The sequence below is a fragment of the Galeopterus variegatus genome, unplaced genomic scaffold (genome assembly GCF_000696425.1).
Source record: "Galeopterus variegatus unplaced genomic scaffold, G_variegatus-3.0.2 Scaffold119, whole genome shotgun sequence".
Classification (NCBI taxonomy): Eukaryota; Metazoa; Chordata; class Mammalia; order Dermoptera; family Cynocephalidae; genus Galeopterus; species Galeopterus variegatus.
The window spans coordinates 204,492-227,416 of record NW_007726230.1 but is presented as its reverse complement, the minus strand read 5'-3'; the positions used below and the strand labels follow the sequence as shown (position 1 = coordinate 227,416).

At 50.7% G+C, this 22,925-nt stretch overlaps 1 protein-coding gene across 1 annotated transcript in view; it reads right to left on the bottom strand.

The window, feature by feature from the left end:
- The window catches only part of PLA2G4D (phospholipase A2, group IVD (cytosolic)), a 22,560-nt gene extending 954 nt beyond the window's left edge, over positions 1-21,606 (bottom strand). Inside the window, exons 1-19 of the mRNA XM_008587740.1 lie at positions 21,474-21,606; positions 16,756-16,828; positions 16,462-16,598; positions 15,749-15,880; positions 14,915-14,955; positions 14,516-14,558; positions 13,138-13,201; positions 12,636-12,772; positions 11,322-11,432; positions 11,155-11,192; positions 10,837-10,972; positions 10,356-10,492; positions 8,968-9,190; positions 3,446-3,563; positions 2,924-3,061; positions 2,554-2,661; positions 2,220-2,414; positions 1,757-1,923; positions 936-1,122 (exon numbers count right to left, since the gene is read on the bottom strand). Of these exons, the coding sequence (XP_008585962.1) occupies positions 936-1,122; positions 1,757-1,923; positions 2,220-2,414; positions 2,554-2,661; positions 2,924-3,061; positions 3,446-3,563; positions 8,968-9,190; positions 10,356-10,492; positions 10,837-10,972; positions 11,155-11,192; positions 11,322-11,432; positions 12,636-12,772; positions 13,138-13,201; positions 14,516-14,558; positions 14,915-14,955; positions 15,749-15,880; positions 16,462-16,598; positions 16,756-16,828; positions 21,474-21,518 (2,230 nt within the window). The 5' untranslated portion in view covers positions 21,519-21,606. The remainder of the gene's footprint in view (positions 1-935; positions 1,123-1,756; positions 1,924-2,219; positions 2,415-2,553; positions 2,662-2,923; positions 3,062-3,445; positions 3,564-8,967; positions 9,191-10,355; positions 10,493-10,836; positions 10,973-11,154; positions 11,193-11,321; positions 11,433-12,635; positions 12,773-13,137; positions 13,202-14,515; positions 14,559-14,914; positions 14,956-15,748; positions 15,881-16,461; positions 16,599-16,755; positions 16,829-21,473) is intronic.
- Positions 21,607-22,925: the final 1,319 nt, after the last annotated feature.

Here is a 22,925-nt window from a genome sequence, read left to right as displayed (position 1 = left end):
GCCGGCCTGGAGCTCTGCGGGGCTGCGCTGGACACCTGCCCAAGGAGGAAGGGGGTCAGGAGCAGGGCACAGAGACCACACAGCCAGGAGGGACCAAGCCTCCCAGCAGGGCACAGGGACGGGCTGCGCCCCACTGAAGGGGCCCTTGCTCTTCCCCCAGTTCTGTGTCCTTTGCCCAGAAATACAATTGTGGGTGGTAGGGTGTTATTTCGAGGTATGAAGAGCTTGCTACTCCCACATTTCCTTGTAGCTTGACACTTCCACTATTCAGGCAGCCCCACAGTATCTCTCTACATTGCTTTCGGGCAAGGTGGAAACAGCCAGAACAAGGAAGTCAACTGGGTTAGCAAATGCTCATGGTGAAAACAAGGGGGCTTTTGCTTTGCAAAAACTAATCTTTGTTGAGAGAGAAAAATTCTTTAGAATTCTAAGATGTGGGCTGAGTATGATAAGAGCAAATCGGGAAGATTTGTTATTATGGTGGGAACTAGAAAGCTGGGAATAATGCACAAAGGCAGAAATTAGTTCTCACCAAAAGGAGATACAATTCTGACCAGTTGGTGGGAGGAGAGGATAGAAAAGAATGTGATGAGGGTTTAGACTTGGGGGTCCCTTGAGGAGAGCTCAGCTCCCTGAGAAGGGGCCCAGCCTGGGCTGGGGTTAGGATGACAGAGAGGCCAACTGGAACCACCCCACAGGCAGGAGAACAGAAGAGGCCAGGGGTGGCAAGGGGCACTTGGGGAAGGGGGAGGCCAAAGGAGCCTGGTGACACTACAAAGAGGAGGCCGGCACAGTGACCTGTCCGGAAGCTGGCTGGGACCAGCTTTAAGCCCTTCCCCAGGCAGTCTCTCTTCCCTCTGCTGGGTGGCTGGGAGGGGCCTGGGCAGTGGCTCTGAGGGGCCGGGCTGCCTGGCTGTTAGTGGGGGCTGCCTCACCAGGGGCTGAGTAATCTTTGAAGGAGGCATTGACCAGCGGGAAGTGCAGCAGGACAGGGGCCTCAGGGCAGGTAGGGTCTGAGAAGAGGTAGCACTCCCTGGGCTGGCGGAGGTCCTGAGGGCTGGGCTCCACGCGGGGGAAAGGCAGCCCCTGGGTCCGGCAGTACAGCTCAGTCTGCTGCAGCACCTGGTGGGGAAGGGGTGGCCCAGATCAGCGCTCTGGAAAATGCTAGGATGGTTCCAGCCCAAACTGGCTCCCTCAGTGTCAAGACAACAACCTGGTTCGGTCCTGTTCATGGCCCAGCTAAGCTGCATGGTGCCTTGGAGGGAGTCTAAAGATTCTGGTGGTCCGCAATGTTGTTTGGTTAAAATCTTTAGGTGGGGGAGACTAAGCACCCTCCCCCTCCATTTTGGATTGCTATTGCTGGATTATTTACTTCCCAGAGTCTAGAGGGCCTCAGTAGGGGACCTACATCTGCATCAGGGCCCTGTCCCCACAGAGTCCCCACGGGAGGTCTGGTGGGATGGAGGTGGAGATGCCCAGGCTCTCCTCCCAGCTCTTACAGCCGTTCCTCTTTGCGGGGTGGGAGGTGGCTGTGCTTCTCCCTGTTCACCAGCCCTGGGAGCCCAGGGCCCCAGCACAAATACCCTTCCCAACTGAGGACTTTGGCAGGAGCCCGTGTATCAGAGCCTGTCACCCCTCCTTGCCTCTGGAGACCTGGGAGGTATGGGGCAGTGTTTCAATGGCCCTGCTGCTCGCCTCTGGAGCTTGGCCTGGCCGGGCAGAGGGCCTTGGGTTCCTATGGAGTGACCAGAGGCACCTGAAAGGGCGAGGATAGGGAGTAGTCGAAGGAGAGTATGAGGTCCAGCCTGCGGCCCCGTCGGAACATGGAGGGACAGCTGGTGTTGATGAAGTAGCCAGCGTCCACCAGGCAGAGCTGGGGCTCCTGGGGGGTCAGCTGGCCGGGGGTGGAGTCTAGCTGGCAATCTGGTGAAAGAGGCAGTGACAGTCAGAGACAGCCACCCTGCCACAGCTCATCCACCCTCCCCCTTCATACGACATTCACCTCCAGGTCCCTTCTTACCTCTGGGTCACTCCCTGAATGTGCACGCCACCCCAACCACCCCAGCACTTCCCCAAGACCTCCCAATGAGATCTTCTCCAGGCCACACACCAGAAGTGGGTGCTGCGACTCCCAAGGCCTCTGCCAGTCCCCAGCTATAGCCCATCCCCCCCCAGGAGCCCAGTCTTGTTACCTGTGGACACATGGTCACGGCCTTTACCTGCCCAGGTGGAGAAGTCTTTCTGGCTACGGTAGTCCTGGTGCAGCTGGAGGCCCTGGAGGAAGTTGGAACTGCGCTGGTGGAGTGGCCTGCCTGTCAGGAAGCCCCTGAATGCCTGGGCCAGTGCTGTTCCAGGCTGCAGCCATGAGGTCTCCAGCCACGAGGAGGTCCCTGAGGAAGCAGGAGGCTCCTTTTCTGCAGCCAGGAAAACAGACTTTGGTCCAGCGAGGGGCCTGCAAATGCCTGACCCTTCTTCCCCTCTGAAACCCACCCCCAAGCAGCGTCTGAAGGGAGCAGCCTCATTGCAGGCTCCCCTCAGTGCCCCCTTTCCTACCTATGTTCCTGATCTTGTCCCTGATGTGCTGTTTCCAGGCCTCCCCAGAGCTGGTGAGGTCATACCAGGTGTCCAGCAAGTTCAGGGAGAAAATGTTGCTCCAGATACCTGAAGGCCAAACCCCCAAGAGAGGTCAGCTCTCAGGCCCCAGCGCCCTGCCTCCCACCACCCGGAAGCCAATGGTCCCCACCCTTGTGTGCTGGTGGAAAATGGGAAAGGGGAGAGGACGGCTCCTGCAATGGCTCTTCCCCACCACCCAGTCCCCGCCCCTCATCCTGGGACTCTGCCCAGACCTGGGCTACAGGAGTCACATCCAGGCAGAGAAGCCTGGCCTGGGAGTGGCCAGGGCCTTCAGAGTGACCTCCATCACCTTCCAGAAAGCAGATCCGGGCCTCGGGGAGCCTCCTCATCAGTCGCCCCATGAAGAATTCAGAGCCGAAGAGCTCAGGAGGGATGAAGGCTCCATACTTCAGGAACCCGACCTCATAGGGGGAGAACTCGACCCACTCTAATGGGGAGGAAGAGGCAGGAATGTGAGGAGAGTGGGCTGGGGGAACCCTAGCTCTGGCAAGGGCCAAAGATGCTGCCCCCAAGCAGGCCTCAGCCTCCATCCTGCCTGCCACTCACGCAGCAGACATGAGGAAAACAGACTCCTGGGCTGACCACTGCCCCACCCAGTCCCTCATCCACATGCTCAAATACTCCCCACCCCAACAACAGAGAGCTCTGGGCCAGCTCCTGAGCCCATCAGCATCACCACCCATCCAGAGGTTGTGCCATCTGTGCAGCAGATGTTTGAATTCTCTGGAGACTCTCAGTGTGCAGAGGATTTGTTTGTTTGTTTGTATGTGTGTGTGTGTGTGTGTGTGTGGTGGTGTAGACAGGACTGTACCTTTGAAGTCAAGTGTCTCCAGATTGTTCTCTTTGACATTGAGGCTCAAGTAGAGGGGCAGAGGGTTCTGACCCCGATCCAGTGCGGCTCTCTGTCCTGACAGCTTCTGATCCATCACCTGGGGTCAGAGGGCATGAGAATCTCAGGGAGGTTGGTAGTGCCCTGGAGGCAGCAACTCCACCAGGACAGGGGCAGGTGGTAGTGTGGGCTGGGGGTGAGGAGGCAGCTCCTTCACTGGGATGCAGGGGACAAGGGTGGGTATGTGGAGTCAGTTCTCACACCTATCCCCATGTTCTGACCAGCCCCACATGCAGAGTCTCCATCCAGAGCTATGCAGGATGTGTACTGCATATCTCCAGGGAGGGCCGTTCACAAGAATTGCAATGTCAGCAGTCTCCCTCCCTGTGTCCTGTGGCCCCACCTTTATGAGTTTAAGGGTGTAATGAATGTAGATACTGACACAGACAGACAGACAGACACACACACACACAGCTTTCCAGAAAGGACCCAGCAATCCCCTTTTAGTATGCATTGTAAGCTATGCCAGGGGGTGGGCTACACCTTCCAGGTTCACCCTAATGCAGTTCAAGTTTCAGTCCCTCTCAAATGCTTTCCTGACATCCTTGCCTGTCCCTCTTTGTCCCTGTTTGTCCCCCTTCTTTCCTTACTAGGAGGTGATATTTCTAATAGGGGTTCAGTTTTGACTCCTGAAATCAGTGAGGATGAATAGGCCCAAATGCAACTGACAAGCACTTCGCATGGTATGAGGCTGTACCCTGTTGTTCATTTGTGCCTCCTGTTCCTAATTTTCCCTTCAATAAAGCTCCAAGCTCTGTCTTTAATGGCAAGGACTGTGTCTAGCCTTTTGGGGGAGTCTCTGTGGAGCCTCCCTGAGTTCTAGGGGCTCAGAAAGGTCTCATTCTACTGAAGACCAGAGATGCCAACATGCTCATCTCAAGCACCAACAAGGTTAGTGGTGGTGGCTGCCTGGAGCACCACCTTGGGAAGGATTCTGCTGCCACCGCTGGGGTGGATGCTGCCAGCCCTGGGCTGTTTCTGCCAGGGCAGTACATATGTCATGAATGTGCCATCTCTTTCTTAGGCTCTCCAGGCTGAAGGATGTCTAGCCCTAGGGAGCTCCCAACCTGCCACATCAGCCCTGATCATCAGATTACTTAGAGAACATGATAAATATACAGATATCTGGGACTTTACTGAGAATCAGCCTATCAGAGGTCACTTTGGAATTTGCCTTTTTAAAACACTTCCCCAGATGGTTCTAATGACCACCCAAATGTGGGTCCCAGGATTCTAGCCCAGCTGACCCAATGAGGAGTTTGCCTCCCATATCCATAGCAAGAACCCAACACACCCTGTATATTTCCTCCTCCCCAGCAGCTCTTCTGTCACTCAATGAGAACACTCATGTGCCAACCCCATCTTTCCCCTAATTCTTCAGTGGTACCCAATATGACTTGAGTTATAGTGAACCCGCAGGAAAATCCCCAAATGGGTCTCGAGCCCTGGCCACTGATGATGTTGATATCTACGAGTCAGGCCTGTAGCTGTGAATGTGTACATTTGACGGGGAGGGAGGGGTTTGACTAATACCTGTGATTTTCCTTCTTGAGGCCTTTTATTCTAGGAATCTGTTTGTTGCTCTTTTAATATGTATGATGATATGTATTACAAAGTTGCACAGTTCCCACTCTGGGGAAAGTTTTGGAAAAGGGTCAGCACACCACTCCATCTACTGAAACATCACCCAATATCCCCTTTAAGAGCTCACCAGTAAGCTGGGGCAGGACCTTTGGTCTCTAGCCTCCCAGTTTCTAAATGGGTATCCCCAACCCTGCCAAACACCAGAAATGTTGGAGCTTGGTGCCATGCTGGTGATGTGTTGACGTGGTCTGGGCATTGTTATGTGGTAGACAAAAGGGTGTGCAAAACCTTTTGCTCAAATTTCAAGAAAAATATGGAAGACCTTCTTAACTCAGGAAAAGATAGGAGAAAAACTATGAGTTTCTCCTTGGGGAATGTTAAGAAGTTTCTAGGCAGTTCAGTGCTTGCCAGCAAAAGATTAAAGAAAAAAGTTTCAAAGATAGTTTGAGAAGGACTGATCATAACTGGTGTATTTTACAAGTGGGTTTTTATAAAAATTTAGCCAATATTATAGTTGTATGTAGACTAATAATGTCTTTCATAGTAAAGTTTCAGGGTATGGTATTTCTCTAATAATACTTAATATTAATGAAATTGTACTTTTTCATGAATGGAGTTATATTTTCTGACATTTTAAAAATGACCTTTAGTACTTTATATATTAGAGATAATAGACTTTAAGAAATTGGAAGTCAACACTTAAGTTGTCTGAATAAAACATTATTTTTAAAAGCATACAATAAATGTTATCTTTAAGGGGTAAGGCTTGATAACCAAAACAAACAAACAAAAAGAAACAATAAATTGAAAAGCTTTCATATCGGGACAGATTTTTAAAAACGACGTAGGTGCTCTTTTTTTTTTTTTGTCTTTTTCGTGACCGGTAAGGGGATCGCAACCCTTGGCTTGGTGTTGCCCGCACCACACTCAGCCAGTGAGCGCACCGGCCATCCCTATATAGGATCCGAACCCGCGGCGGGAGCGACGCTGCGCTCCCAGCGCCGTAGTCTCCCGAGTGCGCCACGGGGTTGGCCTCATAGGTGCTCGTTTTTAAGAACACATAGATATCCAGTAATGCCAGAAGAATTTATATTTTATTGTGAACAATGAGAAACTAATTGTTTGTCTTCTTAAAAATGACTATAAACCTTACACCTAAAACCACGCATTAAGTCATTACTGGTGGATCAAATGGTAATTAAAGTCTTTTTTATAGCCTAGGATCAAACTGCATATTCTAGCACCTCATAAAGTGAACTTTAAAACAAGCTTCTCCCAGTCTATAATAACAAATTGCTGTCACCAGGCAGAAAAGTCAGTTACTAAAACACATCACCTTCAAAACTGAATATAAACTTAAACAATAGGTTTAAAGAATGCATAGGACATATTAATAAAATAAACATATTTCAAGTAATTATGTTGGTTTTATAAATTCAATGCCATTTCAATCAAAATCCCATCAGCATTTATCATGAAACTTGACTCGCTGATTCTATTATGTAATTACAAGAACAAAGGGCCAAGAGTAGCCAAGATAATTCTGAAGAAGAACCAAGGTGGCAGGTGGGGTAGACTTGCCCTAACAGATACCAAGATTTATTTACAAAACTATAGTAATTAAGTCAGGATGCTCTTGGCATAGGGATAGAGAACCAGTCCTGTTAGAATGGAATAGAGGGTTCAGGAAGAGTCCCATGAATACATGAAAACTGATACATGACAAAAGTAGCTAGCAATGAGATGGGAAAGTTTGCTATCCATATGAGAAAAGAATAAAATTGGATCCTATTCACATCATACCTGAAGATAAATTCTGGGTGGATTAAAGTCTTATTTGTAAGAAACAAATCTTTAAGACTTTTATAAGAGTATATAGGAAAGTATTTTATAACTTTGGGGGAGGAAAAAGGAAGACTCCCAAAAGCACAAACCTTAAAGGAGAAAAATGATAAATTGAATTATATTAAAATAATGCATCAAAACCATTATAACTGGTAAAGGGTGAATATGCAGAATGTATAAAGAATTCCTACAAAGCGAGAAAACAAACAAACAAAAAACCCCACACGAATTAAATAGAAAAATGGAAAAGGATTTGAGGAAGTAATCCATGAAGGTAGAAGCCCAAATGATAAATATACTTAAAATATGATCAGTCTTACTAAAAATCAAGGAAATGCAAAACTGCATAAATGTTCACACCCACAGATGAACAGAAATTTAAAAGTCTGCAGCAGACATAGAGAAAAAGGAACTATTATACACGGGTAGAGGGCTTGTGAATTAATACAACTCTTTTGGAGAACCGTGGGCAATAGCTAGGAAAGCTGAAGGAACACGGACACAATGGCCCCACACTCAACCGCTGGGTATATATCTTGAAGGCTTAGAGAATCTGTGATACATGTGTACAAGGTGGCTTGTGCAAAATTGTTCATGCAAATGATATATTTTTCTTAAGGATATATGTATTAAAATTACGTGTAATAAAGCTGTGTATAATAAAGGAAAATAAAATATACGTATTATATGTAATTGTATGTTATATATTATGTTGTAGAATAAAGCATAACAGATTTTAGATATGCACGTGATGATAAATCTAACTTGAGGATGATGTTACCTCTGGGGGCAGGAGGGAAATGGGACTGGGAGAGGTATACAGAGGGCTTCAACTGTATCTGTAACATTTCATTCCTTAGGCTGGTAGGTGAGATCATGCATATTCATTACATTATTCTTTATGCTTTGTTTCCTTAGGTGTGAAGATTTTCATAATGAATAACAATAAACATTAAAATTTGCCTAAAAAATGTTTTTAATAACAAATAAGAATGGTTGGTAGTTTATAAGCAGCATAGTGCTTGCCAGTAAGAGTAAAATTGAAAGAAAAAAATTCAAGGCAAATTCATTTTTGGTTAGATTACATGGTAACATTTTTGATCAAACTCCTGATACCCAAAGATAAAGAAGATAAGAATCCTTCTGTTACTAATGTATCTTATAGTTTACTTTTTTTGTTATGCACGTTAAAGATACTTAACTTTTAGTTGTTTCAAATGCTTTTGAAATTTTGTTCAGATAGTTATATGCGCTAAAACAACAGTGTGAATAAAAATCCCTGATTTTAATAATTGTATCAGTTAGTGCAAGACTCAGCAGTTAATTTACTAAGCATACATTGTAAAATCCCTGATTTTAATAATTGTATCAGTTAGTGCAAGACTCAGCAGTTAATTTACTAAGCTTTTCTTAGGAGAATTGTAATAAAAAAATAAGTACGGTCAGTGTTCTCTTGATGTTGTTAGGACAACAGGAAAGAAATATAATAGCTAACACTTAGCGCTCACTCTATGCCAAGATACCACGGAGGCTCACAACAACCCTGGGAAGTAAGTACTATTCCTATTCTTGTTGTGCAAATGAGAAAACTGAGGCACAGGGAGCTGAACCTGCCTAAGGACACATAGCTAGTAAAAGGCACTAGGATTAGAACCCAGGGAATCTGGCTCTAGAGTCTGTGCTTTTACCACTACTCTAAAGATGAGGAACGCCACACCTCACTGCGGTGTAAGAAGTGGTTCCAGCCATTTTATTGGCTCAGACAATGCAAAAGCTTTGTTTGCTTAATTGACTTTGATATTGACTGATCCCTAGCCTTTGGGAGATCCAGAAATTTCTGTTTCATGGTAATTAATTGAAGAATAGCTTGACTCAGAAAGGTAGCACCCCATTGCTGGGCGCCCACTACAATACTTCCGCAGTCTCTTGGAAGTGCGCATGCGCCTGTCAGCCGCTCGGCCGCGCCCGCCCCAGCCGGTGCGCACGCGCTCTGCCCACACGCGCAGGCGCCCTACCTGGCCGTGCAGCATGGACTCCAGCACCAGGGCCCACAGGTCCACAAAGGTCGTGGGCTGGCCCTGCTCAGCCCGCAGCTCCAGCTCCCGGCGGTAGCTTGCCAGGCGCTCTGGGGAGAAGGTATCCAGCTTGCTCTTGGCCAGGTGCTCCCGGGCGTGTCTGATGGGTCCCTCGAGGTCCCTCTGCGACCACTCAGGGTCCCCGTACAGGTGGGCCATTGTCCTGGACAGTAGGAGGCTGAGGCCCAGCATGGGGCGCCAACTCCTCCTCCCACCTACCAGCTTCTCCCAACGCGGGGCTTCTGCATCAAGTCTACCCTGATCTGGAAAATGTGTCTCAGGGCTTTCTTTCTAGATCAGCGCTGTCCCATATTAATATGTGAGTCATATGTAAAACTAAATTTCTTAGTAACCACATGTAAAAACTATAAAGAAACCAGTAAAAATAATATTTGACTTAATATATCCCAAAATTATCATTTCAACATGTATTCAACATAAAGTTACTAACATAATTTGCATTTTTTTCAAACTAAGTCTTCAGAATTCAGTGTATTTATATAACACATCTCAGTTTGAACTAGCCACATTTCAGATATTCAATAACCACATGTGGCTAGTGGCTACCATATTGGACAGCTCACTTCTGGACCCTACTCCCATCTCCATTTTCCTGTCCTGAAGCCCTTTGAGAGTCTGCTTGTCAACAGGTGTCACTTAAACTCCTCTGAGGGGTTTCCTCCACTTTAGCTCCTTAGAGTCACATTTCAATAAGACTCAAAGGAATGAATCTCTAACAGTGAAATGCTCTACCTCATCATAGGCAGGGTGGGGGTGTAGGGAGGCAATGTTGTCTTAAAGCATCCCTTGACCTCAATTTCCTCATCTATACTATGTGGACAATAAGAGAAACTACCTCAGAGAGTGTGGTGAGGATTAAATGAAGTAATAACAATGAAAGAAAAAAAAAGCTACCAATTTGGAGATCCTGGTATGTGTCAGGCATTATGTTAAGTGTTTTACTTAGGCTATCCCACTCCAACCCTACAAACTATGTACTGTTGTTACCCCATTTTGGAGATGAGTCAACTGAGAATCAGAGGAGATAGGTTGCTCAAAGTCACCCAGCCCTAAGGGTGACTCAAACCAGCTCCTTCTGAATCAGCTATCTTACAGCTCTTCAGTAATATCTGGGAGTGGATCTGGGAGTTGGGAGCATCGCCTTGCTCATGGCAGGACTTCTGTAAATGTCTGTTTCCTCCTTTTTGAGAAAGCTGTGTGGCACGCATCAGACTGCACTGCTCACACCCACTTGGCTTCCCCATATAGAGGGTCCCTCTCGTGTCCATTCCACCCCCCTCTGCTGTTCCAGTTCTCAGGACCCTCACCATGTAGATCCTGAGGTGCCACTGAAGTAGGTCACACAGTCCAGGAGGCCTAGCTTCTGCAGGGCCAATAAGTGGCCATAGAGCGAGGTCATAGCCCGGGCACCTCCTCCTATGGCCACAATGCCCACGACAGGGACCTGGACCACAAACAGACACACGTTGCCTTAACAAGGACAGGGATGAGCTGCCTCCTGCCTTACTCAGGGCCCCACCCTGCTTCCTGCCTCTGGGGAAGAGACCTTATGGTCAGGGCCTGATGGAGTCAGGGTTAGAGTTGGGCTTAGCCCCTACCCAGGAAGTGATAGCTCTCAGCCCAAGATGGAGCCCCAAAGGGAGCAAGAGCCCCAAAACCTACCCATGCCCCCATATACCCACTCTCCATTCTCTGCTGACTGGAATGTCTGGAGAGGCATAGGAATCAGGTACTCCCTTAAAGCCAGTCTAGAGCATCTGCATCCACATCCCCACTGTAGCCCCAGACCTCATCCTCCTGCAGGTCTCCATCCAGCTGCAGGGCCTGCTTCAGGGCTGCGGCCACCACCTGCTTCCTCCTGCTCAGGAAGGCCTGCTCCTCCGCACATGGATCGAAGCCCAGGTGCACGGCCAGCTCCTTTGGGCTGTGGCAGTGGAGGATCCAAGGGTCAGGGGGCACCTGCATAGCTCAGTTACTGGTTGGCTAAGGCCACAAGGAGCTGCCAAATAACCCCCTTGCTTCAACCACAAAGACCGCCCTTTTTGACAGCACTCCCCTCCCCCATGAACCCCTCTCGCTATCCTCACAGATATGAATGTCCCTTACCAGCCCTCTGCTTTGAACTTCAGCTTCACTCCTGGGACCTGAAATCAAAGCAAAGACCCTGCTCAGATTGTCCTAGACCCTGAGGGGGACATATGTATCCCCCTGGGGCCTTGGACTCTCCCATCTTCATTCTTACTGGCACTTGCCATCCAGTTGAGGTCACTTACATTTGTCATAGGAACATTGATGGTCATCTCCTTTCCCATGGCCAAGGGACTCAGGGGCACAGTGAGGTGTCCAGCTGGCTTGTCCCAGTTCCCACCATTGCTTGTGGAGCTCTGGAGAGAAATATTCATTCATTCATTCAACAAATTCTTACTATCTAGACTGCAATCCAGACAGACACAGTCCTTCTCTGATAATACAAAAATAACCACAATATTTACAGTCATTTTAATTATAATTACTAATAATTATAAAATAATAAGAGCTAATATTTATTTAGTATAAAGGCATTGTTTTCACTGAATCACATGTATGAATTTACAAAGACCAGATAACAAACCGATGTTAGTAAGTGTTGTGAAGGAAATAAGCAGAGTGATACGATAGAGTAACCAAAGGTGGGTGTGTGGGGTCTATCTGAAGTGGGGAGTCAAGGAGAGCTCCTCTGAAGAGGTGCCATTTGAGCTGAGATGTAGAGGAGAAGCAGGAGGAGGAGGAAGAGGCAGCCCTGGAAGGAGTCAGAGGAGAACAGGGAAAGCACTCTGCATGTTGGAAAAGCGAGAGGAGACAAGTATGGCTGGAGCATCAAGAACGAGGGGAAGGGCCGGCCCGGTGGCACACTGGAGAGTGCGCCGCTTGGGAGTGCGGCGGCGCTCCCGCCGAGGGTTCGGATCCCATGTGGTGACCGGTTCCCGCTCACTGGCTGAGCGCGGTGCGGACGCAACACCGAGGGTTGTGATCCCGTTGCCGGTCACCGGTACGGGGGCGACACCGAGGGTTGCGATCCTGTACTGGTCAGTAAAAAAGACAAAAAGGAAAAAAAAAAAAAAGAACGAGGGGAAGCAGAGGTGGGCAGGGCCTGCTTCAGGGCCAAAGCCACCACCTGCTTCCTCTTGCTCAGGAAGAAGCCAGGAGAGCCCTATCTCCCCTCCTGTCCCCACTCTCCTAGCTTTGCCAAACTTCTGGAATCTCTGAAAGCCCTCCGGCTCTCAGATATAGTTATTAGTCTTCAGAAGTGGGTGGGGCTTGGCTCTGCAGGGCCTCGTGGACACAGACATCAAGTTTTATTCTAAGAACATCACTAAAGGAGCCATTTGAGGATTCACACAAAGACTGACATGGTGTGGTAGCCCCTACACCCACCCCGGCCCATGGTCATTCTGCCTGTCTGCCAGTGGTATGGTACCTATCTGCAGGAGGCTAAAAAGGCCACAGGGGGCCTGGCCTTGGCAGGGGGAAGGCCAGGGAGGGGCCCACAGCAGCTGGAGCTGGCCAAAGGCTGGTATTGGTAGGAGAGTTCTTGAACTGAGACCCACCCTCAGGTGCCCGCTCAGCTCTGTCTCTTGGGCTGCCATGTAGTGGAAACGGAAGGCAGTGGTTGTGCCCAGGGCACATGTCTGTGTGTCCTCATATGACCCCTTCAGCACCAGCTCCAGCTCCAGCTTGTCCTGACCTAGGGAGACAGAGGGCAAGTGACATGAGGGGAACAAGAGCCCAGAAGCTCAGACCTGAGAAGCCAGCAGTGCTGTCTGGACATGGTGGAGGCCAGGGAGGCTGGCAAGCAGCATGCTGAAAAGGGCTCCTCAGCTTTCCAGGCCTCACAGCCCCCATGGGAATCCCACCTCCTGCAACATGCTCTCCCCCAGGTTAGGGGACCCTCCTGCCCGGGAAAACGTGTTGCTCTTTGTGTTGCATGTGTGAGAAGGGAGAGGTAAGCTCTGTCTTCTGCTCACCTCCTGCCCTGTGCAGGTTTCCCAGCACCCCGCATCTACCCCCACGTTCCAGGCTGAGTCCAGAACTGGTGCCAGCAGTTCTCACCTGCACCCTCGGCGATGCTCCCTGTGCTGTCCAGACGTACATCCAGGCATGACAGCTCTCGAGCCTGGGGCAGACACATCATGGGCAGGGGGCTCTGCAGGGTAAGCTGAGGTCCCCTCAACCTCACCCCTCTGAGCCCCACTTTCCCAAATCCACCACACACAGAACAAGAAGTGGGTTCCCGAGTGGTACTGGATGAAGAAACCCTCCAGAGCCCCGTCTCCCCCCACCACCCCCAGCTCTCTTAGCTTTGCCAAACTTCTGGAATCTCTGAAAGCCCCCCAGCCCTCAGACATAGTTCTTTCTTCTCTGTTTCTCTGTGGCCTGGACCTGGAGGATGTATTCTGCTGCAATTCCCAAATAGTGTATGCAACCCACTGGTCTACAGGATGATGGAATGGGGTGTCAGAGAAACACTAACATTGTAGTGACCAGAGTGTCTCCGCCTATCGGCCTGCCACATGAGCCTTCTGCGTTCTGTCCGTGAAGCCTGCCAGCTGACGCCCACTGCCTGCTCTTGCCGCTAACCCTCTCTGTAGAACTGCAGCATGTACCAGCCCACTGCTGGTCTCCATCACCTCAGATAAGAGGCACCAGAGGCATGACTTTATTTTAATGTTTATTTTTAAAAGAAATACTAGCCCATCAAACCTGAGAGTGCATGACCATGCATGACCTGAGAGTGACTGCCTCCTTAAATTTTGTGCTCTAGGTGCCATCTCACCTGACACTAGGCCCAGCCACTCCCGGGTGGGTAGTGCCTATGCTGCTGGCCTGAGGACCAGGCTTGGAGTAGAAAGCTTCTAATGCATCGATCGCCACCGTGTGGCCATTCCTGTTCACTGCAGCTTTAGGAGCTCACTGTTTTAGGACACCTGATTGGGACTCTCCACAGTCCCAAGGTGGAGCTGACCCCCTGATCCTCTTCCAATCTACCTAGATTGGAAGCACACCACACTGGCAACTCCCTCTGAGCCTCAGTGACCTCAATATTAACCACCTGAAGGTGGCTTGGCCTGCATGTCTTCGTCACCACCTTCCAGGGAAGAACTCAGAGTCAATCCCTAAGAACTATGAGTTCATCACACATGAATCAACACCACCAGGAAGAACCTAAAATTTCCCCAACAGTCCCTCTGCCATCCAGCCTCGGGCCAGAACCTTCTCTCAGCAGAGCCCTTCCTCTCCTCTCTCCCTGTCCCCTTTAGCTCCAAGCCCCTGCAAGCCCCACAGCCCCAGATGACCATCTGGCTGGGAGGCCACAGGTGGTCTTACCACCAAGCCCTGCCCCTGCCTTGTCCCTTCTGGTCCACACCCCAGGCAGCTGCCCCTCCCCACCAAGTGTCTGCTCTGGGGCCCCTCCCCTAAGCCTGGTTACCACAAGGACATTGTTGGTGATGAGGTTTTCTGGGCAGTCCGACCTGGAAAAATCAAACCATCCAGAGTCCAGCCTTGCAAAGACAAACACTTCCTGCATTGACCTGCCCCCTTCACAGCTGAGGTTCCCGCCCATACGGGGTCTCCCTGGGGGGTGCTGAGGGCTCCAACATCCTGGAAAATGTTTGGAGAGGGAGATGTTTCTGCAGAATGGAAGGTGAGGGGACAGAGCAGGGAAGAGAAAACATTGGCCTTCCTCTCCTCATTTCTCCAAAAGACCCCCTAGAACTCTGGCAGAGGCGGGGAGAAGAGGGACAGTGAATCTTGGCTGGACTGAGGGCCATTTCCCTACATAGAGCCTGGCCCCGGGATGCTCCCTGGGCTGTGTGATATTGCTCACATTTTTTCCATAAGGAACTCCACGTCCAGCTCTTCCTCTCCCTGAAATCAGAGGATGAGCAAGTCATCAACATTTACATATATGAGGGTACTTCAAAAAGCTCATGGAAAAATAGAATTAAAAGATAACACTAATATTTCCATGAACTTTTTGAAGCCCCTCACACATCTTTCAAGTGTACACAGTTCTTTTATATGCATTATCTCATCATCTCAAGCAGTCTTTAAGGGAGGCACATAATTACAATTATTTCCAATTTACAGATGAGGAAACAGGTGTAGGGCAAGATGGGCTACCTGCCCACAGCTAGTAAGTCCGCAGAGAACAGGTCTCTCTCCCTCTGGGTCCCAAAACTCTGGGCAAGGCCTAAGGGGGAGACATGGCGTGCAGCCAAAGGAGGTCAAGGGTGTTCAGGACCCATTTCTTCCTCTTGAGGAGGACCCAGACCCCAGAATTCTGCCCTCTCCCTCCCCCACCCTGCAGCAGAAAGAGTGCTGAGACCTTCACAAAGCAGCCTTGGGCATCTAGAGCAGGAGTGACAGAGCCACACTGCCCCAAGTTTTGCTTACACTGAGCTGTGTTTTGAGGTACATGAGGAAGTTCTCCACCTCCCGAAACCTTCCTGCTACAGATGACTAAAATTCCTCCATTGGGTGATTAAGTTGTACCTGTAAAGCCTTCTCCTTTCCTATTAAAACACAAATATTTCTGGGAGGAGTTCACATTTTTCTGTGATTGAGTTCAACCCAGCAGCATTCCAACAGATGGGAGAAACTGAGCAACTTCCTCAGCCTGGAGCTGGAGAGGTGGGGCCCGCGGGGACTTCCCACCCACCTGGGGACTCAGGGAGAAGGTCTTCTTGAGCAGCTTGCCAGGGAGGACTTCGGAGACATCAAAGAGAACCTTGAAGCAGGCATCATCCTCTGTGACTGAGTCCTCATCATAGATGCTCAGCTCCAGAACATTCTAGGGGCCAGGAACAGCAACTTAGCATATTATCTACTCATGGCCACAACAGCTCACTTCTGTTGAACTCTTGATGTCCAGGCCGGAAAAGATTATTATGCCCCACAATTTTGTACTTCAAAGTAAAAATAACTGTTACACTCACAAAAAAGTACAAGGAAATCTAGCAAAGTTCCTCATTTTCACCACCTAATGTTTGTTTTTGTCAAAAATAAAATCTGTCAGGAAATGCTCTCTCCCTCTGCCCCCGATTCCCTGTGTGCCAGGCACTGTGCCCGCACCGGCAGTCTTCTGTGCGTTGTCCCATTTAACCCCACAACCACCCAGTCAGCGGGGGACTCGTACTGCCTCCGTCTCACTGACGGGCTTAGAGGACTAGCAGCTTGCCGAAGGCCGGTCCCACAGCCAGTCAGTGCAAGGACCGTGCCACTCATTCACACGTTCTCTCACACACAGCGTGCACAGGCTGGGGCACAAAGACACCCTCCTCCCCAGAGTTTCTCTGACCAAGCCCTGGAGGAAGTGTGTTCCACCCCCATGAGGGTCCGCAGGAGAGTGGCCAGGGGTACCCTGGCCTTTACCTTGACCTGTCTCTGGATTAGGAAACTGAAGGTCTCATTCCACACAGGATGACTGGAGTTGGTGACCGTTTTGGTCTTAAACTTTGTTCCAGGTGTGGTTGGCAGCTGCAGGATCACATATGGGTCTGCCTCACTCACTGTCAAAGTCAAGAGAATGGTGGTGAACTGAGCTCCTCACACCCCTCTTCCAGGGGCCCCACAGATTTCTACCAGCCCAACCTGGGGCATGTATTTGCCTTCCTGTGGGACCCTGATCTTTCTCCACCCACAGGAGCCCAGGAGAGAGTGACTCACACAGGTCAGCCCAGGGCAGGCTCCGTGCCTCCAGCACCCTCACAGTGAGCCGCCAGCAGGCAGAGGCCTCCCCCTGGAGAGAAACAGAAGACTACTGAGTCCCTCCCGCCCATCCCTCACCCTCACCCTCACCCAAACCTGGAGCTGCTGTGCTGCAGGCATCCCTGGCTGCCGGTACCCTCTTGATACTTGGTGATGCTAACACACTGCCAGGCATTCTAGGGACATTCTCTGGGGACCAAACAGCCTTAGTCCACCTTAGTCCATGTCCTCAGGGTCATGGTGCTGCACTGCAGCAGTCAGGAAATGGCAGAACACCCAGGGGTGGAATCTGTGGGACTCTCTCCCCTTCTGGGACAGGATTGAACAGTGTAGCGGACAAAGCAAGGAACTGAGGGCCAAGGAGTGGTCACCACACTGGTCAGTTTGGGGTCGGCCATACCCAGAGCTCCCAAGGAGGGCAGCCTTTGGTGAAGCGTGTGACCCTGCTGCCCAGCACCACCCCTACCCGCAGCCTTTCTGGACAGGGAGTGGACAAGTGATTCAACGGAGGCTGGTCACCAGGAGCCCAGTGTCTGTGACATCCACAGGGACTAAACTGGGGCCCAGTCCATCTGCACTATCTGTGGTGTGAATCAGAAGACTGCAGGAACATCAGCCGTTACAGTGAGAAGTGGGTGCTGTGGGTGAAAGGCCCCGTGAATTAAGATGCTGCCGAAGCCATGTCAGGCCACAGACAAGCCCAAGAGATGAGGTAAAGAAACTGTGTGGGCAGAAGCCGGGAGGGGCAGAGAAGATGAGAAGAGTGTGGGTGGCAGGAGGAAAAGCAAGAGGGCAGGTAGGGCGTGGTCGAGTCCTGTTGGGGACAGGGCACTAGGGGGTATCCTCACACCCCACTGCTGGGACCCAGAGTGGCCCTGGGGTTCCTGTTCTTCCTGGGGTCCAGCTGCATGGCGTTTGCTGGGCACCTTGAATAAGCCCCTGTGATCTGGGGTAACTCAAATGGGTCTGGCAGGACAAAGGGGCATTTTTTCTGTGGGCTGATGCCAAGGAAGGTCGTTGACCTTGCAGCATCTTGAAAGGGAGCCTGCCCAAGAGGGCCACCTACAGTGGTCCCAGCGGGAAGAGCCTGTGCAGGGAGGGCCTTTAGCATGAGGGTTATCAAGGAACAGTGTGGAGGGAGCCCCCAGCTAGGAGGGGATGCTGCAGGGCCACAGGGTGGCTGGACCCCAAGGGACACCTCTCACACAGAGGTGTATGAGATGGTAACCCCTGCAAACGTGCAAAATAGCAGTCCTAGAAAAAACCCACAGATATACCCCACGCCACCCATATGCTGGGGCTTCTGCCACTCATCGGTCTCTGTCACCGGGTTAGACCCACACTAAGTGAGTATGACCTTGTCAGATCCTTTCCTCTACCCGCCCCCTCCGCCCCACCCAGAGCGAGCCAGAGGCAGCGGTGCTGCAGTGGCGGACACTCGCCTTCACGTGGCCGGGAGGCGGTGGTGCTGCGGGACTAGAGCTGTTCGCCACTTGGCGTCCTCCCACAACCGTGCCAGTGCCATGCGCGTAGTCGACGGCCTCAGTGTTCACAAGGAGCAGGTCCTTGCTCTGTGCAGGGGCTGCCTGCGGGGCTGGCTCAGCACCCACGGGGACCTGACTCTCCGTTCCCCACAAGGAACCATAAAGGATGATGGGCCACAGCAAAGCCACTCATGACTCGTGGCCCTGCCCTGGCACCTTCCCTCTGCTGTGGCTCCACGCTGAGGGTCCCTGTCATTCTGGTCAGCCCCCCAGCAGAGCTCACGTGATCTCCCCAGCAAGGTGGGCTTGTTTCTCTCTTTTTAGGGATTAACTCTTGTGACACCAACAACATTTCAACTCTAGAGGCCTCAAGCCAGAGGTTGTATTTGGCAGGCATTTAATGACTTTTTAGACGCCTGCCTTCATTTCCTTCCCACACCGATTCCTCTACCACCTGCCTTAAGGAAGGTGATGACTGGGTTGCTGGGACCCTGTAGGATGCTGAGTGGCAGTGCCCTGCCCCAAGGTGGAGGAAAGGCAGAGGACCCCTGCCTCACTCCCTTGCTCCTTGGGACAGGCCTGGCTCCACAAGTTCACAGCCTGTGGGCTGCTCTAAAGCCACTTGGGACTACTAGGAAGTGTCACCAATTGCTCACTTTCTAACCAGTCACCAACCCCAATTTGAGTGTTGTCCATTTCTCCCTCCGTCACCGAGAGCTTCTCAACCTCAGAAAACTCCTAATTCCCTGGCAGGTTATTTTTCCTAGGGTGAAACCCTGATTCTCTTTACCTCAAAGATCATTGCTAACATAGAGCACCCACAGCATTGTATTATTGTGGTAATAATTACAATGGCCGGTCTTCACTGGAGGTCGAAAGGCAGACTCTGGAGATAGGTTGTCTGGATTTAAATCCTGGTCCTGCCACTTACTTGCTTTGTGACCCTGGACAAGTCACTAAACTTCTCTGTGCCTCCATCTCCTCATCTGTAGTGGGAATAATAATAGTATTGACTGCACAAGCTGTTCTGAGGCTAAAAATTAATGCCTATAGAATGCTCAGAAGAACACTCCCCAAAAAAGTAAGCAGTTTTTAGGTAATTGTTCTTATTGCTATTTAAATATGCTTTTTATGTTACTAGATGTTGTACTAAGCATATTACACATTCTAATTTGTTTACCCTCTCACAACCTCATAAGATAGTACTTCCATTTTTTCTCATTTTACAGATGAGGGAATCGAGGCTGAGAAAGACAAACTTGCCCAAGGTCACAGAGTAGGTGACAGAGTTTCAAACTTCAAGGCCAGAGCTCACAACCCCTGTGCTATTCTATCTTCCCAGGACTTTGCCTCTTTGTAAAAGCACTCAACTTCCTTCCCCACTGCAACACTAGAATTTCACAGATTTATTTTTGACTAATATGATCATTGAGCTAACTAACATATTAACTAATGTGATTCCTTTCTCCTGAGGGCATTGGGGTCTCATCTTCCCTTCTGAAAGGTCCTGCCCTCTGACGTACTGCCTTAATTGATGACTGCTCTGGATGCTTCTGGAGGGGATTCTCCAGCCCGGCAAACCACAGGATCATGGGAGCGCCTCCCTGTGGAGGGTCCCAGCCACTCTCGCTCCGCGCCCTATGCAGGAACTCTGAGCCTCTGCCATCCTCCTCCCTGTGGAGTGGCCCAGGACCCATGTTTGCCAGAAAGCTTTGTGAGAGGCTCAGTGCTGGTCCCTGCCCATCTCAGGGGTCCACAATATCTGTGACCATGATCCCGGTCTTCATCAGGAAGAGAGAAATGAGCAGACCCACCCTTTTTCCTGCTGTCACCCAGTGACTGGTCGTGTGGCAGTGGAGGAGGCTGGTGAGAGGAGGAGGGGAGCCCTGGGCACAGACTCAGGCTCGGCACTCTGCTCAGTCAGGATGGACTGATGTTCTCTGACCACACCGAATGAGCCCTGGATGCCCAGCCTGTCCTGCCAGCTGCACTGATGCTACCAGGCCAGGCCCCAGGCCCTGGTTCCAGCAGGAACGAGGCTGGATGAAGCTGCTGCTGAGGCTTGCCCTCCACAGGAACCCACTTGAAGGCTGGGGATTGAGGACCTGATCTTGGGGACTCAGAACTGGGAATACGGGCTGGGGGAGGGGTGCTTCCCAGGTGTGGGGCAGACTCAGTTCTGGGGCTCAGGGCTCTTGACAGGAGGTGGTGATGGAGCCAGGGCTGTCCAGCCCCTACACCACCTGGCAGCCTTGGGATCCTCCCAGACCCCCACTGGGACATTTTCACTGATGTCTGACTTGAGGATGGGTCCTCCTGACCTCAGGCTGGGGCAACAGGACAGGTGTTGTCCTTCAATGCAGGGATTCCTCTCTATCCCCCAGGATTCCTTGGTGTCTGGCCTGCCCCAGCCCAAGTCTTTTCCTGAAGCACCAGTCCAGAGCTGCTTGTCTGGATTCAGCTCGGCCTGGGTCTCAGGGCCAAGGTTCCAGAAACCCAACAAAGCCCACACATGAGGTAAAGGACCTCAGGACAGCGACTTGGCACACTTAGCCCCCCTCCTGGCCACTGTCTGGGGCACCAGGGGAGACCTAAGGATCCAGTCCTGCTGGCCTTGGTCCCTGGCAAAGGATGAGAAATCTGGGCTGAATGGGAATCCATGGCAGGGTTGGGGGCTGGCAGTCTGTAGACCTCCTTGGCCTGGGTGCATCCTCGTAGCTCTTGGGCCTTGGTAAAGAATTGGCAGTGGATGGGGATTTCATCTCCTAGAGCTCCTGGGACACACAGAGTGATCCCAGGGCACCAGCCAGTTTCAGGAAGTCCACTGGCCCGCAGTGGTGGGCCATGGGCCTGCTGGGTCTCCTGTGACACACAGCCACCATGTTCTCTGACAGGAGATGTGAGCCTTTGGGAGAAGAGGGAAGGGTCCCTAAGGGTGCTGCTGCTTGATCACTTGTGGTGGAGGGGGAGGCTCTGCTGAACAGACTCATGTTTCCTGGGTCTCTGCTTCTGTGGATGCAGATCACCCACCCCACCCGTTCCCATCTCCAATCTCAAGTTCCCTTACCCTCTGCCTCAGTCGAGGCAGAAACCAGAATCACCTTGATTTCAGCTGTGTCAAGCTTCTCAGAACTCACCCTTGCCCCAGGCCCTGCCCTGACTGGTACCCATGGGCTTGGCAGACACTGTTACCTGCTGAGGATGGCCAGGTGGTCCTCTAGGTGACAGGCTCTCCATGCCAATCCTTTTGTCTCCACTCCAGGCCCAGCCCTTGCCAAGATGCTCGCTCCCTGCCGGGTGGTAGCAACTGTCCCAATGGGATGAGACCAGCTGTGATTCTGCCAGCCTCCGAGGAGCCAGGATCCTATAAACAGGTTGGGGCTCCGCCCCCAGGTCTTTCCTTCAGCCCAGCACCTTTCCCTCTTCCTCAAGAGGCCGGGTCAACCAGCACCTCCAAAAGCCTCTGGCAGGGTTCCCAGACCCGTGGGTGGAGATCCTCTTACACAGCTGGAGTGTCACAACAGAAGATGCAGCCAGCGGAAGACAGACAAGTCCCAGGAGCAGGGGCAGGAAGCGGGCTCCCCTGAGGCTGAGGGCAGAGGATGAGCAGGGACAGAGCTGAGAAAGCCCCCGTGGTCCAGCCCCGCCTGAGCCTGGCCAGCCTTGCAGGGAGGAGGACTGAGCACCTGAGACTGACGAGAGGCCGGAGCTCCGTGCAGCTCAGCACAGCCAGGTCCAGGTCATAGCAGTAAGAGCAGTCACTGCAGCAGGCCCTGTGCTAGTGTGTCCTCCTCGCCGGCCCCAGAGAGCCTCTGACTGTGGGTCCCTCAGCCTCAACTCCACTCTCAGTTCAGCTGGTCCTAGTTTAGGGAATTTCTGTTAGAATTGAATGGCAGGCTGGTTAGCTCAGTTGGTTACAGTGTTATAACAACGAAGTCTAGCCTTCAAATCCATACACTGGACAGCCACCAAAAAAAAAAAAAAAAAAAGAATTGAACGGCAGACTTTGTAAGGAAGGTAAAAGGTAAAAGCTGGTCAGTTAGCTCAGTTGGTTAGAGCCTGGCGTCGATAACACCAAGGTCAAGAGTTCGGATCCCCGTAACTGGCCAGCTGCCAAAAAAAAAAAAAAAAAGGGATAAAAGAGACCAATCAGGAAACTCTTATGTCATGAAAACTGTAGAAAAAAGCTTTGTGAAGCTGCCTATCTGTTTAAATTCTTCAGTGTGCACATTACTATTAAATACTGTCCTAAAATAACATGAATTCAGTCCTCTTACTATCAATTTATTGTTTCATTGCATAGTAATGATTTGATTTTCTAGGCAAATGAAATGGAATTAGCGTTAAATGATTACAAATGGATCTAAAATGTATTATTACAAAATCGGCCCAAACTGAAAATTAATAATGGTATATGAACAAGTCAAAATAAATTGAATGGGAAATTCTTCTAATTGACATGAACCATATGTAAAATTGAATGAAAAAGTAAGTGTGAAATGTGGAAAACTACAAAGAACAACTTATTCTGAGTGGGTCATAGCTGAAGCCATGTAGAAAGTTGCCCAGCTGGTGAGAGGCGGGGCCTGGGATTATACTCTCTGGACTGAAAGCCCGTACTCCCCTCCGCAGCTCAGGTTCAGC